At 43.3% G+C, this 15,925-nt stretch overlaps 1 protein-coding gene across 2 annotated transcripts in view; it reads right to left on the bottom strand.

Annotated features, from left to right (window-relative positions):
• The window catches only part of GALNT7 (polypeptide N-acetylgalactosaminyltransferase 7), a 70,872-nt gene extending 55,706 nt beyond the window's left edge, over nucleotides 1-15,166 (bottom strand). For both annotated transcript variants that reach the window (XM_071432074.1, XM_071432075.1), the window contains exon 1: nucleotides 15,010-15,166. In XM_071432074.1, the coding sequence (XP_071288175.1) occupies nucleotides 15,010-15,135 (126 nt within the window). In that variant the 5' untranslated portion in view covers nucleotides 15,136-15,166. The remainder of the gene's footprint in view (nucleotides 1-15,009) is intronic.
• Between the last annotated feature and the right edge of the window lie 759 nt (nucleotides 15,167-15,925).

Genomic DNA, 15,925 nt, shown 5'->3' with positions numbered 1-15,925 from the left:
CTTCCAGTTCTGTAATTCCTGACAGTATGGCAACTGCAGATTTGTAAGGGATGTCAGATTTATATAAGATGTGGCAAAGGAAAAAAAAACCCAAAAAACACTTGCCCACTCTTCCTACAGAGTAAAGAGGCTCAAAGCTAACTTTCCCATTTGATTTAAAAAGCAAAGTTTGGAAGGCTTCTGAATGTCAACACTGAGGCATTAGAGGGAATGTTTATCTTCCCATCACTGCAGATATACAGCAAAACCTGAAGGGGATATTTTCCATCTCTGCTGCAATGAGAACTGTGGAACAGCAGAAATATGAATTACAAAGATGCACCTAGTTCTTGCAGACGATTTATGAAAACTGTATTTTTTAGCTGCTGCAGATGAGCTGCCTTTAAATTTTTGTTTTTACTAATTTGTTTTGGATTTAAAACTGTCTGATATGTGCTGGATATTTCAGGCTGATGCTATGGAGTGGGATGGCTACATTTTTGCAGTTTACTTCCACACCATGCATTTTTGTCCTGTCTGCGTGCCAGTGTGAGCACCTTGACACCCTTTGCAGGCTGAGCTGGATCAAGGACTCCCCACAGACAGCTGCATGAGCACACCAAATGGATTTGGCATCCATGAGCAGGGCAAACAACAGCTCTGAGCTAGCTCAAAACAGGAGTGGGGCAGGGGGGAAGCTGCTGGAAGCAAGGGGTAGCTGAAAACCAGAGTGCCTGGGAAGAGCAAAACACAGAGAACCCTGCTGCCTGCCCAGCTGTTCACTGCCATTGCCTGTGCACAGGTACACAGGGGGCTCGGGGCTGCCTGTCCTCAGAGCCCTCTCAGCACCCCTGAGGGACACCAGGGACAGCAAGTACATGCAGAGTGGCAGCTGCCTCACTTGGGAGGGTTGGTTCTTCTGTACCTTCTGTACCAAGACTACACAACTCCAACACCACACTGAGTCCAGAGGAGGGCCAGAGGGATGGAGCATCTCTCCTATGAAGGCAGGCTGAGACACTTGGGGCTGTTCAGCCTGGAAAAGAGAAGGACTTGGGATGGCCTTAGAGCAGCCTTCCAGTACCTGAAGGCACCTACAGGAGACAGGGAGAGGAACTCCTTACGAGGACAAGAGAATGGCTTCAAACTGAGGGAGGGTCAGTTTAAATTAGATGTGGGGAATGAATTCTTTACTGCAAGGGTGAAGAGGCACTGGAACAGGTTGCCCAGAGAAGCTGTGGATGCCCCATCCCTGGGAGAGTTGAAGGTCAGGTTGGATGGGGCTTTGAGCAAACTGGTCCTGTGTAAGGTGTCCCTTCCCATGGCAGATGATTTTTAAAGTCACTTCCAATCCAAACCATTCTATGGCCCTTGTGAACAAAACAAACACCAACAAATCTTCCCCACCAAGTTATTCCCTTTAAACATTCTCCTCTTTCGGAGGAGACCCAATTGCTGTGCTGAGAAAGCAGAGGCAGGAAAGGCAGCACACTTATGTCCCTAATGCATTCATGGTCAGATACTCATGGTGTATTAAGAACATCAGAAAAAAACCCAGCAGAATTGCCCAGCTGAGTGGTTCATTGAGCCACCACACCCAAATCCTGTATCAGAAATAATCCAACTGGAAATAATCCAAGTAGGAGAAGCCCACAACAGCAAAACAGATGGAGTGGTCTGGGTGAGGGGTGCTGCTCCTCTTCCCCAGGAGCCTATGAGCTCTCCCAGGGATTCCTTGGGTATTAATGGTAATGCAGGAACACTGTTATGCTCTACAAAACAAAGTATGTTTCTGTTAAGTATTCTTAGTGATATGAATCTCCCTTTCTTCTTTCAAGCCAAATCTACACACATAGGATTATTTTATCTCTTACTACAGAATTAAGGAGAGCTGCATGTTCTTAAATTCATGGAGGAGAGGGAAGACGTGCATAACCAGCAGTTGCCCTCCACTAGGAGAGGGCACTTCTTGCTTTTCAGGAAAGCTCTGTCTCAATAGTTTTCATTAAAATATATCTATAGAACTGGTGGCTTTTCACAGCATGATGATTTGAACACATATTTCCAGGTGTCCAAAATTACCCTTCCCTTAGAAAGTGCACCCAAATGTCAGGCATGACTCCTTACCATGTACTTTCTCACTCTTGTATCCAATCTTTTATGCCACTGCAGCTAGATAAGAAAGGGTATTTTGAATGTGTCAGCCTAGTGCTGGTATGTCTTCAGTCTGCAGACAAAATAAGTTAAGGAACCAAAACTTTATTTTAAACACATTATGGCAAAGGAACATCATGGAGGTTAACACACACTAGGATAAAATCAGCACCAGTTATGAAACATTTGAGTTGCCAAAATGGGTCTTTTTCATTTAGTTTAAAGTTTCTTTGAATACTATAGACAGTACAGTATGAAAGCATTTAAGGAACATTAAGAAGTGACAGAATTAATAAATACATGTAGGGCAGAAAATGGACTTCCTACAAGAAAGCTGTTGGGGTTTGATGTTAGGCTAAGAATAGACCTACTAAATATACACTGCTGAAAAGTTTCCACATGTAAAGCCAAAGTGACTTACAGAATATCAGAAATCTTAACGTCCTCATCAGTAATACTCAGCCTTAAAATAAATGCCCATGCATTTTAGGAAATATATAAAAAATATGATGCTCTGCAATAAAGAAATCTCAGCTTGGGGAATAAAACAAGGAAAAAACCCAAACAATTATTTCTGACATGCAAAAGCATTCTCATCAATGAACATGTTAAGGCATCAGAGTGAAGATTATTTTTTTAAGCTAATGAAATATATTTTTAAAGCTAAAAATGATAATGAATTCTGCTTGCAACATTATGCCTTTGGTACATTATGGTTGCTAGATAAATTATAGATAAAAGTTCTGTCTGTTTCTTAGAAATTAACAGCTGTGAAGCCATTCTTGAAAAATTATGATTGCTAGGATTAGATTGCAAACAGCATTTTGACAAGTTATGAGTACAGAATAAATTCTTGCAAATATCATACGAGATAAAACATGTTCAAAAACCTGTTCAATCTGCCCCTCCTTTACAGCAATGCTAACTGGCCACGTCACTTTGGTGCTTAATATTTAAGGTGTGAAGTCTTCTTTAATTGTAGACATGAATCGTAGAGTTTAAAATAAAAACTTAATTTTTGCATAAAACCCTCAGCATGTGACAAACCTGTAGGAAAATATATTGCTTAAACAATTATAAAGTCAAGAGGAGAAGTCTGACCATTTATCTTTCTTCCTTACTTCCATGTCACTTAATACCTTACTGCAATGCAGGAAAATTCTTAAGCTGTTGAACAGGGGGTTGTGAGAACAAGCTTAATTAACTCCCCAAATTCCCACACAGAATGAATGATGAAAAAAACCAGAATGAACAGGAAGAAAAGAAACAGAGTAAAATGAGGTATTCATCGTTCAGACGAGGATGAGATTGGAATAAGAACATGAAATAATCAAGATATAAGCAAGATCAATGCATCTCACTACACTAACACGGACTTGTGCTGGCTGCAGTCAATCAGTGATCACCATCAAGGCTCCTTGTAAGGATCCAACCATGCCTTTGTCACCTAATGCAAACATGCAGGATTATTTTATAAAGCTTATTTTAAGGAAGAAAACCACATCCTTGTTTCCAGTAAATATAAATGTTAAGAACTGAGCATCAGTGTCTCACACACCTCACTGTGAGTTGAGCAGCCTCTCTGTTCTCAGCTTAAGAGCAAAGTCATAACTGGATACCTCTGATTACCTGCAGTCCCTGTGTGCATCTCACCACACACATACACGTGAGTCAGCTTTGATTTAGAAATTATGCACCCCTGGGAAATATTACCAAAACAAATGCCTCCCAAAGAGGCACAAGGCATCTCTCAACCACAAGATCTCGGCATATGAGAATCAGAGAAAAGGGGACATAGGACAGATGAAGTGTGCTCAAGGACAACAGATTTCAAAGAATTCTAATTATTTTTAAAGTAGGCCAACCCCCAGGACATATCCATTTCATCCAGAAAAATTAATCCAGCCTGCTCCCTGCCATCCTCTTTTCCCAAGGCCCCTCAGGCATACACAAAGATTAAAAGCTACATGAACTATCCTGGCAGTCTGCTCCCTTTTATCACAACAGCTTGACAACTCCCCTGTCATCGCCAGTCTTGGTAGAAGATAATAATGGGAGCAAAACTTGTTAACTCCCTGAGAGGTGACTGATGTGCCTATTCATGCAAAAGGTAAGCCTGCTCTCCAAGACAGAAACTCTGCATCTTGCAGAGATTTCTCCCCCACTGTCTCTCTACACAAAATAATGGTGATGACTTTGACACCTTGCACACCTACTCACTGCTCTGTCAATGAGCACTCAAGGCGCTGATCATCCACTGCCAAAGCTGGGCCAGAGTAACCATTCATCCCAAGTCTGGCATCAAAGTCTTGTCCCAGACCTGATTCCAGTGTCATGGATAGCTGCTCTTGCTGAGGATGGTTTTCAGATGATTTGAAGGATGACATTATGCCTGAAACTGCTCAAAAAGCTTCACAGCCTCACTTGCAGGTTAACATTTCTTGGCCTTTCTTAGCCCAAACTCTCCTGTAGTGTTTACATAAGTAAAAAAATAAGCAAGTATTTAAGTAAGCACAATGAGGGACAGGAGACTCACCAAGATCACACATATGCATCCAAGAAACTAATTCAAAGTCTTACTTCAGGCACCCAGGGCTGAAATACCTCTGCAGAGAGAACTCGAGTACTCACTACTTTACTACCTTGGTTAATGTAATGCTGTAGGAGTACCTTACTTGCATTGACTGAAATATCAGAATTTGGAGCTGAAGATCTCCAAAAAGCTATCCAAAAGGAGCAGGAGATTCTTACCACTCACCAACAAGAGCTGAGGCACAGGAAACCCATGAAGCATTGTTCTGCATTTGAGGGCTCTTGGCTAAGAACTCTGTGATTAGAAGTGAGTGATACATTTCTTATGGCTAGAATCTCATATTCCATCAAGAGAAGCAACCAACAAAACCCCATCTACTGCACCTTTCTGTCCCTGCTGTTTACTGAGACACTGTTCTCATGCTGTCACTACTGCAGGTCCTGGCTCTGTACAGGCAGAACAAACTGCATAGAAGGGAGGGAAATAAGGGTGGAAAACATGGAAGAGGCGAGGAATAAACAATATATTTCATTGCTGTGGTTTAAAGCTTCTCATAGACTTTAAAATGTTAGAATAACACTGGGAGATGGAATAGCAGAGGCAGAGCAGGAGAAGCAGTCCAATAAAAGCAATATATTACAAGCCTTGAAGAGCTGACTTCAAGTCCTCATTTAACTGAGAATGTAGCAAAACTTGTTTCCAGAATAAAGTGTGCAGAGAACAATTAATTTCCTCTGAAGACCCCATTATCTTAATGCCTTCTTTCTTGATCCTCTTTTCTCAATTGGAAAAAAAAAACTTTTTTAAAAATGTAGCTTCGTTACTTTTTTAAGGTTCTGCTTCAAAATGTTATTACAGATGAGACATTTTCTACGGCAAATTTAAAATGGTAAATAATTCTTTGCCATAGATAGAATCCTTAATAAATAACTCAAAAGAAAGACAATGCTTCAAAATCTCAAAACCATAAAGGCAGGAACTGAGAAATAAAATGGGATGCTATGTTTTGGTCCTTTGTTCATTTATTAATGCTTAAAAAGAAAATGCTTTATTGCAGGTTAAAAACAAAGCAAATTTTAATCCCCAAACTGTGGCAAAAATGCTTGAATATGAAAAAGACTATACTTGATTTCATGAAAAACATTGTATTTTTTTCCTAAAACACAGTATTTAAAATAATACCTTTCTGCCTTATTAAAAAGATCAACTCAAATCAGAACAGTTCTTGCTGAGCCATTTTCATTGCCAATTTCTTAAAAGACAACAAAAATAAGTACAAAACTTTGTGGGCTGAGCACCATCTGCTCATGCTGTAATTTCATTAACAATTATATTTTGAGACTGACACCTGTAAAGCAAGTTTTCCACATGTAAACTGGTATACTGTTTTTACCTTTTACCCTCCTTCAATTCTCTCCTGCTGCTCAGAGCTTCACACATCAGGGCTGACTGCTGCTATTTGCAACTGAACGTTCACCAAGGAAGTCAAAGGAAAATACATTGTAGCCTAGGAAAGGAAGAGCAATACTAAAAAATGTTACTGCACTCAGGGATTAGAATGAGGGATTCAAGAAAACATCGCAAGAGAAAGAGCAGCATGCAATTAGTTTATTATAAGAGAAAGAAAAAATAAAAGAGCAATTTGTTCCCTTGCAAAGAGGCAGGTTTATGCAGGGAGAAACAGGCTTAATTCCTGATTAATACAATTCCTTTTAAAGCATCATCTCTTAATTACAAAAGTAGTCATTTATGTTTCAGTAATAATGTCTGTATGCAGCCTGGTAAGAAAATTATTTTATTTCCACATGGGAAATCCATGGATTTTCAGAAAATAGGAATTTTGTGCTATAAAATGCATGTGGAAGGAAAGCAGCAACCTATTTCAAAAACAGCTTACACTGTTTTGGGGTTTTTCAAATTTCAGAACTGCTAATTCAAATGATATTCCAATGAATAAGCAAACATTTCAAAATTATTTGATGCCAAGCAAGGGGAACACAACAAGGATGCTTGTTTGAAAAACAAAGGTAGAATACAAGTATCAGCTTTCTCCTCCATATCTTTGTACAGCTATTAACAACAAAATACTTTTTCCACAAAAGCACATATCTCCCCCACAAGCTCCTTCACAGAGGAGGAGGCTATAATTAAACTGATAAATCCTAATTTGCCATAAAACACAATCTTAAACCACTTAAGTTTATAGAAACCCACTGAGTTTAATTTTTTCTTCAACAACCTGTATTAAGTGAAAAGCCAGAAAAGCCCCAAATCCAAGCCCAAACAGTAGCACAGGCTGTGAGGACATGCATGCTGCTGGCTGCTAACTACTCCCCTTTGCTGGGGACATCTTCCTTCCTCAACACACCACCTGAGCATTGCACTGAGTACTGGGGGAATCCTCACTCATCAAAACTGTGCCTAACCTAATGCACTGTGAGGCAGAGGTGCACTGCTAAATACAGATTCAAGCAAGATAAATTCCCTTTGATTCACAAAAATATGAAAGAAAACTGATGGAGGAGGTGGCCTTTTGACCAGCATGAGCTCTACTGGAGTTGAAGCTGACCAGAAATGTGGGGGACAATAAAATGATTTCTTTAAAATACATTGTCAAAAGGCAATGCAGAAATGACATCAGCCTGTTACAGGAGGAGCATGGTGACCTCACAGTCAGGGATACTGACAAGGTGGAGATGTTTAATGCTTTCTTTGCCTCTGCCTTCAACACTGATGATGGACTACCCTGGCTGTGAAAATGTTAAACTGCCAGTCGACCCTGAAGATCTGAGGAATCTGCTGCTCCACCTGGATCCACATAAATTTATGGGGCCTGATGGGATTTATCCAAGAATGTCATCACAAAGCCTCTCTGGGTGATTTTTGAAAGCTCTTGGGAATCTGTAGATATCCCAGTTGACTGGAAGTTGTTCAACAGTGTTCCAATTTTCAAAAAGGCCAAGAAAGAGGGCCCTAGAAACATGGGCCTGTCAGTCTCATTTCAGTGACTGGTAAAGTTGTGGAGGTTATTCTGGGAGGTACTGAAGAATGCCTGAAAGACAACACAGTCATTGGTCACTGCAAGCACAACTGCATGAGGGGAGCAAAACCCTGCTTTACCAAATCTGATTTTCTTTTATGACAAAGTAACCCAAGCAGTTGATCAAGGGAAGCCAGTCAATGTAATCTTTTAGGATTTTCCTAAAGCTTTTGATACCATCTCTCAGCATCCATCTGGACAAAACATCCATCAGACAGCTGGAAAAGCACCAGTGGCGACAGGACCTGAGGGAATGGCCTGATGCTGTGCCAGGGGAGGTTTAGGTTGGATATAGGAAGAGATTCTTCACCCAGAGGGTGGCTGGGCACTGGAACAGGCTCCCCAGAGGAGTGCTCACACCACCAAGGCTGACAGTTCAAGAAGAGTTTGGAGAATGCTCTCAGGCACATGGTGTGACTTTCAGGGACCTTGCAGGGCTGGGAGTTGGACCTGATCACCCCTGTGTGCCCCTTCCAACTCAGAATACTCTGTGAAGAATCACAGAGTATGTTGCTAATTCTAATTTTAAACTAATTGTTGCTAATTTTAAACTAATTGTCCAGAGCAGACATTTGTTTTCCATACTTACAGAGTAAATCTAGTAATTAAATATAACTGTTGCCAGACTTAAAGTCCTCTCAGATTATATGGCCTAGTTACTGTAAAAAGCATCCTCCCAGCCCCCCCCCCCAAGGTAAAAGTCAAACCTATTAAAGTAACAGCTTATCCTGCCCTATTTCCACTTGGCAGTCTCCCATAATGCTGATTTAATATCTGACAAAAATAGGACAAAGACGCTGTCATTTTTGATTAGAGAACGTCAGCTCAATACAAGCAATTTTAACTCTGCTGAGCTTGGGTTAGGGAAGGTGAATGCTGCTTGGCCATGTGGAGAAAAATCTACATATCTACTTCTGGATAGTGCTGTCCTCCTGATGACCCAATGAGGTTTTTGCAATAATGAAATTTACTAGCATAGAATTTCTACTATTTCAGCTTAGCCATCCATATTCACTAGCTTTAAAACTGAAAGTTAACTATTACCTAGGAGTTTCATTTAAAAGAGGAATTTATTACATGTTATTTTCAATGCCCCACTATTTGGCCCCTAAGCAGCACAAATTACCACTTCTATTTTTTTTCTTTTCTCCCAAAACCACAAATTACAGACTACCCAATCGATGGTGCTGATTCCAGTTTCTGTGGTACTCACAGTTTATTCATTAGGTACTGCAACAGATTAATAGTTTTTTAGTGTGATCCCCAAAACAGATACAACTGCTATGTTTTTGTTGCATTATCTTACCTAAGTGTGCAGAGTAACCTTTCATCCTATGCTAAGGATGCTGCCAAATGTTCCCCGGATACCCTAGATCACTCTTCTCCTGGAATGGAATTCTTGAAAAGCAAATGCCAGTCTTAGCTTAAGATCTTTGATTTTTCTGCTGTTCAGTTCTTTTACATTATTCACAAATGGTAACACTTGGGGCTAAAACTGGACAAAAGGAGTATTGTCACATACATAAAAATGGTGCAAAACTGCCCTTTGAAGAGGAGCAGACATATACATAATTAACAGTCTTGAGATAATGAGTTCTTTACCTAACTCAATACAATGGTTTTTGAATGACAAGAGAGTTAAAGAAATTTTAAATATAATTTATATATGTATACTAAATTGTAGGTATCATACAGGCTTTCTTTTTTTCCCCATTTCTACACATTATTTGCTCTGTGGTCATTGATTCTGCAACATAACTGGAAGCACTTGTCAAATTATTTCTCTTTGAATATGATAGGGATTGGGGTTTTTATAATCTCCGAAGGGTGATAGGTATTTACAAGATTTTTCAAAGAAAATTTAGATAAAAGCACATATTAAGAAAAAATATAATTTAATATCTCAAAACATTTTGCCTATTTATGTTGCTAGCAACACAAAAGATTACTGTCAGAAGTGATGGTTACTTTCTACAACAGCAATACTTTGGCTATAGCAAGCTCATTTCCTCACTGTGCACAGTCTTCAAGCCAAACTTGTTGAGCATGGAAAGTTTGCCAAGGTGTTAATTTCTGGTGAATGTCACACAAGAAGTGGTGACTTATTACAGCTCTGATTGTAGAAGGCAGTGTGGCTATATCTAGCCCTGCACCTGAATAGAGCTTTTCAAACCCAGCTGATGAATGATTGTGTTCAGCTTTCAGATAATGCCAGAGTAGCAGAACTGATGCAGTGTCCTTTGTGTTGGTGTCACTCAATTACAGAAAGGCAAACCAGTTTAAAAAGTGACCTATGTATAGATAACCAAACATAATTGGAGAGAGATTATTTTGTCATTTAATCGCTTACGTACCACCATGCATCACATTTTTACCAAGTTCAGAAAGCTCACATCCCTTCACTACTGAACACTACTGCCCCTTTTACATCCGATTTTTTATCTTATTTCAATTCCTGCCTTTCCTCCTGTAATGATATCAACTGCAAATTGCTGTGTCTCAATTTCTGTTCTAAGCACACTTACTCCTTAAGGGAAAGTGAACAATTTCCTCTGGGATTTCCACACAAAGAATCTAATTTAAACCACAATAACAATTGAAATTCAGTCTGCAACTTGTCATTAGGATCTCAGTGACAATCAAGCCAAGGTATACAGGATATTGGCAGTCCTTAAAGTGGGGAAGAAGGGGTGTCACCAAAAAGCTCTGAAAATGTCCATTCAGCTTTTATTTCTTCTTATTTTTCTAAAGCTTTTGCCTCCACATCATAAATTCTCCATCTTCTATTGGCCATGTGGGAATTGTAATGTTTAAACTTGGCAGTTGGTGAAGGCCCACAGCCCCAGCTGCAAGATTATCATCTGGTTTCCTGAACTAGAGGGATGTGCTGGAATTGCCACCTGACCAGGGCACTCAGCAAAGCCTCCTGTCCCTATCCAAGGGCAAGCACTCTTCTCTTACTCTGGCAGGGCTGCCATGACATCTGGTAGCAAGGACAGCTAGCTGTCCTGGCAGGGAAATGGGAGTAGAGATGTCTAAGGTTGGCAGACTGACCCCACAAGCTCCTGTTAAGCACATCTGGCACTCAAGACATGCACACTTTCAGGGGTAGAAGGAGGAAGGGGACAGTTGTCCAACTACTCATGCACACTTTGAAAAAACCCTTGCAGCATGGTCCAGAAAGTCTGAGAACTACTGATAACCAAATAAGACCTAAACAAAATCCCAGTAAATCATGTCACCTACAGACACAAAATTAAATGCCTTCAATATATGGCAAGTTCATGGGTGGCTCAGGTGTTGTGGTTATGGAAAATGCTGAATTTACTGTAATGCTTCAAATCTGAAGCACCAGGTTCCCAGATATAAGGCCAAGCAGCTAGTGCCAAATATTCAGGAAGTTCTCCTCATTAGACCTGTGAATAGGACAGACTACAGAATTTATTTTGTGGGTTTAGCAGTCTCATCACTACATTTCTGCCTTGTGCAAGGTCAGGCACACATTTCCAGCAAATCTTTTACTACCTTACTAACCTCCCTCTGGGCCCTAGGAACACACTGGACACTCTTCCTTACTGTCCTTCATATAGACAAATGAATAGGATCATTTGTAATTGGTCAGATCTGGAGAGATAACGTTGACCTTTATTGGTCAGATCTGGAGAGATAAAGTTGACAGTACATCGACTCCTTTAAATAAGCTTTCAAGTTTTCAGTAACAAATCTTTCTTTACTGTTTCAGCCCATTGGTTCTGCCTGCTGTACTACCTACTCCTTGACAACAGCAGCTTTAAGGCTGTACCTCCGAGGCTGATCATTAGCAACACATCTCGCTGGAGAACAACAAATACTGTAGCTGGGATCCCTACAGCAATCTTGTTACCATGAATGGCCTCAGTGGTGTGATTGGAACATGGTGTGACTCCTGAGGTGTCCTGCACAGGGCCAGGAGCTGGAACTGATGATCCTGATGGGTCCCCTCCAACTCAGCATATTCTGTGATTCTATGATTCTCAATCATTTCCTGATGGCTCCAGAACTGTGACCCCTTGATCCAGAAGACCAGAAAGTATCAGAGAGCATCCAAAAGACACAACATAGTAATCAAATCAATGATTCTACCTAATTTTTCCTCACAGCCTTGCAATCCCTACTATCAGATAGCAGGTATCCTCACTTACACAAGCTCTTAAGACTCTGAAAACAGACCTTCATATATTTTCATTGTTTCGATTTGATTTAGATTGGAAACTGAAAGTCCTTAAGGATCAGTTAGTTTGTCTTTAGATACTTTTGATAATGCAAATGAATACTCAATCTCTCACTCCAAATCCCACAAGAATTTTTTTCTCAAATGGGTTCTTGGAGGAAGTTCCAAGTGAGGTTATGCAGATTACAGTTCTGTCCTCCCAGCTTCTGCGTAAGCATCAGAGAGAGTCTTCTATTGGAAAGAAAGGCACTATCTCCAGCTATGTGTAATACTGTTAATACCACTCGGTTGACATTTCCTTCCTATTTCTCCACTTTCAGTTTTGTTTTGAAAACTCTCTGCACATTTATCATTTTTACTTTCTGAAAGACCTCTGAAATCTTTTAAATCAGTAAAAAAAAAACCACAATATTTGAAAGGATATTTTTTTAAAGGTTCATATTTATAACACTGAAAGATTTTCTGTATTGCCTATTGTCTGCTGCTGTGGGCAGGAAAATGTTGAAGGTTATAAACAGAAAAAAGAACAACACAGCAAATCTTTTCATCTTTGCATCTTTAATGCTTTGTTGTTATTAAAAAGTGCCCAGGGTTACACTGCAGAGAGGAAAAGGATACTGCCTGAAGTTAGCTTAAAAAGCTAAATTCTATTTTAAGCTGGTACTGTCTGACAAGGAATTTCATATTTGTTGGTTAGAGCTTTTAGCGCAAGAAAAGGGAGGAGGGTGTTGTACGGGAAGAAGATTTATCTGTCATCTTTAGCTTAACAAACTTTTGGGAAACTGACAACAAAGCAAACACACACATTTCTACAACTGAACAAAGAGTACACCACTGCATTTCTGAGAAGCAGCTAAGATTAAACTCCTACTTCCCTTATGCTGAAGCTGTACCAAGGCACACACTGCTCCCAGGTGCTGCAGGGAGCACACTCCAAGATATCAGCTGCTCCTAACACTGCATACAGGTCCTAACCTCTGGACATACTCCTGGGCTCTGACAGCTTTCCACTAATATGCCAGAGCACTACTAGTAGGAAACAGTCATTACTGTTTAATTCATAACCCTTACCTGAGCAGCTTCTGAGGTGGAAAGCACTCCAACCCAAAACATGAACTCAGTAATAACAATAATGTTCCACAGAAAATGATGAAGCAGCATGTGTTACTTTCATATATATCACAAAGGCAAGTAAACAGCTGATCTAGCTAATTAATCAGATATTCTGTTTAGATTTCATCTTTGACAGTGTTTACTTAATATAATTGTATTTGCTCTCAACAAAGACTGAATTATTTCCTGAGATGGCTGTCACAGACATTTCCTCCTCAGGTCAAGACCAGGTAATCAAGACAGAATGCTGCTTTATCAGGGGCAGGACTGTAAAAACTCTTGCAATTCCTTTTCTGGTACACAAACCAGCTAAAAAAGACTTCTTAATTAGACCTCACATGTGAATGGAAGTGAATACAAGGGTTCAGCTCAAAAGTCCCAGAGCAAAAGCCTTTAGGCTCATGAGAAAGGCAGCATGATGCATTACAGCACCCAAGTTGACACAGCACAAGCACACCGGGGCTACAATACTTCAGTGGTCACCCCAGAATAAGCATCTGACGATGGTCACTACACAGCAATGTAAGCACAATTTTCTTCCCTCGAGATTGTCCCTTTGAATGTCTGTTCACAGTCTTTTCCTGAGCTGGAAAAGCAATTTGACCGGTTTTGATGCAAAATGTCTACTGCCTGATATTTTCTTCAGAGGTAAACAAATTAATTCCTGAAGATTTTTCTACACACAGAAAATCCCACATTGTGTCTAAAAGAAGAGATTACAGAAACTTCACCACTTAATAAACTGCTTATCTTCAAAAAACTGCTATGGCCTATTATCTCAGCAGTAACTGCCAAGATACAGCAAACTGTAACAGCTTCAGAAGACAGAGCATCTCCTGAAGGAGTCCAAAGTCATTTCCAGTTTTCAAAAACAAGTTATGTCAATTCACTTGCAGTACACAATTATCCAAAGCAGCCCACTGAGAGGTCCAAGACCATTAGTGAACATATAATAAAAGATCCCTTTTTAAGATAATCACTAGAAAATTTTATGACTTTACCAAGATTATTTTAATCTTGGCTAATCTTACTTCAAGCAGATCTCCTTAAGTCCAGTTATGTTCCTGAGCTCTAAAACATCTGGTGAAAACGGAAGAATTACTTTGACTCCTTCTAAGACCCTGGTGTCAAAGGGTCAGATTATTTTCACCTGACTAATACAAGGCCACGGCAAGACTCATGCTGCAGATTTGTCTGTCTGACCTCCTGAAGCATTTCTGGAAGTTAGCTGAAGCGCTGCCCTCCTCGGATATCACCTGCGCTCCCACCATTTCGGCATGGGAGATCTGCACCACCAGCTGGGTAAATCCAGCGCCTTTTGGCTTTCCGTGCGCAGCCCTTAAATTACCCGATCGGCTGCTTCTGCTTGGCCAAACCTGCCCTTTGCTTAGCAAAGCGTCGGGAAGCCGATCCGCGGCAGCCAGGTGAGTTGGCGAGGGAACACCTGCAGCCTTTGTTGAAGCTCTGGGGGACCTTTGCGGGACTCTCACCCAGAGAACACCGACGCGGTTATTCAGGGATGGAAAACCCCCAAAGGGAAGACGATCCCACGCGTTTCGGGTGCCCAGGGCACCGGCGGCGGGGAGGTCCCGGGGACGGACGGGCCCCGGCGGGACGCTGCCCGCACCACCGCGCCGGGGGCGGGGGGGCTGCGGCGGCTCCGAGCCGGGCGGGGCGGCGCGGACCGGACCTCGGCCGGGCTCGGCCGCCCGGGGCCCCTCGGAGCACGGCGCCCCCCGGCCCCGCCGCGGGCAGCCCCAGGGCGCGCCGCCGCCCGGGCAGGGACGCCGGCTCCGGGGGCCGGATGGGGCCGGCCCCGCCGCTCCGCACTCCCCTCTCGGGCCTGCAAGGCTCCGCAGGCCGCAGCCCGGGCAGCCGCCCCCCGCCCGCCCGCAGCCGCCGCCGGTCACATCCCGGGCGGCGGCCCCGCCACCCGCTCCGGCGCGCCCGCCCCAGCGCCCGCCGCGGCCGCGCACTCACCCGCGTCCGTCCCGGGAGATCCGGCTCCTCGGCGCGGGGCGACAGCGAGGACCAGAGCAGCAGCAGCCCCAAGAAGCTGCCCGCCAGCAGCACGGCGCGCAGCAGGAAGCCCAGCTTCAGCCGCATCCTCCCGCCCGCCCTCTGCCTCCCGCCGCCGAGCACGCAGCGCCCGGCCCCGCGCACCGGCCGCCTTCCGCCCCCCGCGGCACCGCACGGCGCGGCCCCGCCGCCGCTCCCCCGCCTCCCCCGGCCGCCGCTGCTCTCCGGCAGCCACCCGCCTGCGGAGGCTGTCCTCTCGCCGCCGCCGCACGTACAAACTTTTTTTTTTTTCTTTTCTTCCTCCCCCCTCTTTTTTCCTCCCACCCCCGCGCCGCCCCGGTAGGCTGCGGGCTGCGCGCTGCCTCCCCGCCGGGCGCAGCGGCCGGGGTGATGCGGAGCAGGAAGTGGCCGCCGCGGGAGCCGCGCGGTTCCACGTGGCCGCCCCGCACCGGGGCGGGAGCGCCTCGCCCCGGGCCGCCGCTCGCTCCTGCCCCCGCCCCGGCTCCGCGCCGGGCGTGCGCTCCCGTGCACCTGCTCCCGCCCGGAGCGCGGCCAGCCGCGCCTGCAGCCCTCCGGGAAAGGGGGGAGCAACACCTCGAGTGGGGTTTCGGCTTTCCCGGCTGGGTGAGCAGCGCTGCTCGGGCACCGATTTGTGAAAATTCAGGTGCAAACGTTTAACTTCAGGGGTTGTCATACAGGCGAAGGGTAAGGCCCATTAATTGTTGCGTGCAGCCTGGGCAGAGTAGAACTGGAAAGTCAACAGATTTTTCTTGGGGATAGCAGATTAAGTACAAGATTACAGAGATGCTATCAGCCCCACAGCTTGTGTGTTATTTTGTTACTAATTTTCTGCACTAAAAGTTAGGCATCCTATTTC

The sequence above is a fragment of the Agelaius tricolor genome, unplaced genomic scaffold (genome assembly GCF_023055355.1).
Source record: "Agelaius tricolor isolate 1412-34295 unplaced genomic scaffold, bAgeTri1.0.p SCAF_8, whole genome shotgun sequence".
Classification (NCBI taxonomy): domain Eukaryota; kingdom Metazoa; phylum Chordata; class Aves; order Passeriformes; family Icteridae; genus Agelaius; species Agelaius tricolor.
Note: the sequence above shows the minus strand (reverse complement) of the source record. Positions and strands in the feature narration are given on the sequence as shown.